The sequence below is a fragment of the Buceros rhinoceros genome, unplaced genomic scaffold (genome assembly GCF_000710305.1).
Source record: "Buceros rhinoceros silvestris isolate BGI_N320 unplaced genomic scaffold, ASM71030v1 scaffold28578, whole genome shotgun sequence".
NCBI lineage: Eukaryota > Metazoa > Chordata > Aves > Bucerotiformes > Bucerotidae > Buceros > Buceros rhinoceros.
Window position 1 is genome coordinate 1 of NW_010425609.1, and position 943 is coordinate 943.

Consider the following 943-nt stretch of genomic DNA (forward strand, 5'->3'; position numbering starts at 1 on the left):
CTGGTGGAGTCCGGAGGAGGCCGCCAGCCCCTTGAGGGGTCCCTGAGCCTCGTCTGCAAGGCCTCCAGCTTCTCCTTCAGCAGCTACGCCATGAACTGGGTGCGCCAGGCACCTGGGAAGGGCCTTGATTTCGTCACGGCTATTAACAGCGGTGGTAGCAGCACCTGGTACACGCCGTCAGTCAAAGGGCACTTCACCATCTCCTGCGACAATGCCCAGAGCACCGTCACGCTGCAGATGAGAGGCCTCAAGGCCGAGAACTCGGGCACCTATTACTGCACCAAAGCTGCTGGTGCTGGTTATGGTTATGCTGGTTTCTACCTTGTTTATACTGGTGGCCCCATCCCAGCACAGTGTCCCCATATCCCTGCGCTGTGGCCCCAAATCTTCAACAAAGACCCACCCAGACCCTGCACCTGGCCCAGCTCATTGCCCCAAACCTCCACCATTTGCCCTCAAATGAGGCTGTTTTCACCCCAAACCGGAAGTATTTCCAGGTGAGAATTCCCCCATTTGCCCCTTTCACCCCGAAACGAAGGCCCCAAATTGGCCCTGAGGGTCTGGTGCCAAAATGGCCGCTGGGGGCAGGGTTTTGGCCATCCATCTCAGTGCCCCCCGGCATGCTCCTAGTGCTTTCGATTCTTGGGGCAGAGGAGCCATCGTGACCGTCTCCTCCGGTAAGTCCCTCATCTTCGGTGTCACCAATTTTGGAATTTGGGGCCTCAGAATTTTGGGCCAAATTTTTTTCAGAGGGGGTGGAGGCGAGGCCATTGACTCCCTTTTGAGAGGCCAAAATGGCAGCCGGCATCTCAAAATGGCCGCTTAGGGGTGATTTGAGGCAAAAAATGTGGATTTGGGGCCTTTAGGTTCTGGGAAGGAGATCTGATGCTGAAAATTGGGGCCAAAATGTAGATTTTTCACCTCCAAAATTTCACATGGGGGC

At 55.7% G+C, this 943-nt stretch overlaps 1 gene segment (V, D, J or C); it reads left to right on the forward strand.

Moving 5' to 3' along the window:
• Nucleotides 1-3: 3 nt before the first annotated feature.
• On the forward strand, nucleotides 4-677 carry LOC104488696 (the record flags this gene model as incomplete). The annotated part of the segment is given in 2 exon segments: nucleotides 4-302; nucleotides 631-677. Coding segments are annotated over 2 exon segments (346 nt in total), but the record flags the coding sequence as incomplete, so codon positions are not given.
• Between the last annotated feature and the right edge of the window lie 266 nt (nucleotides 678-943).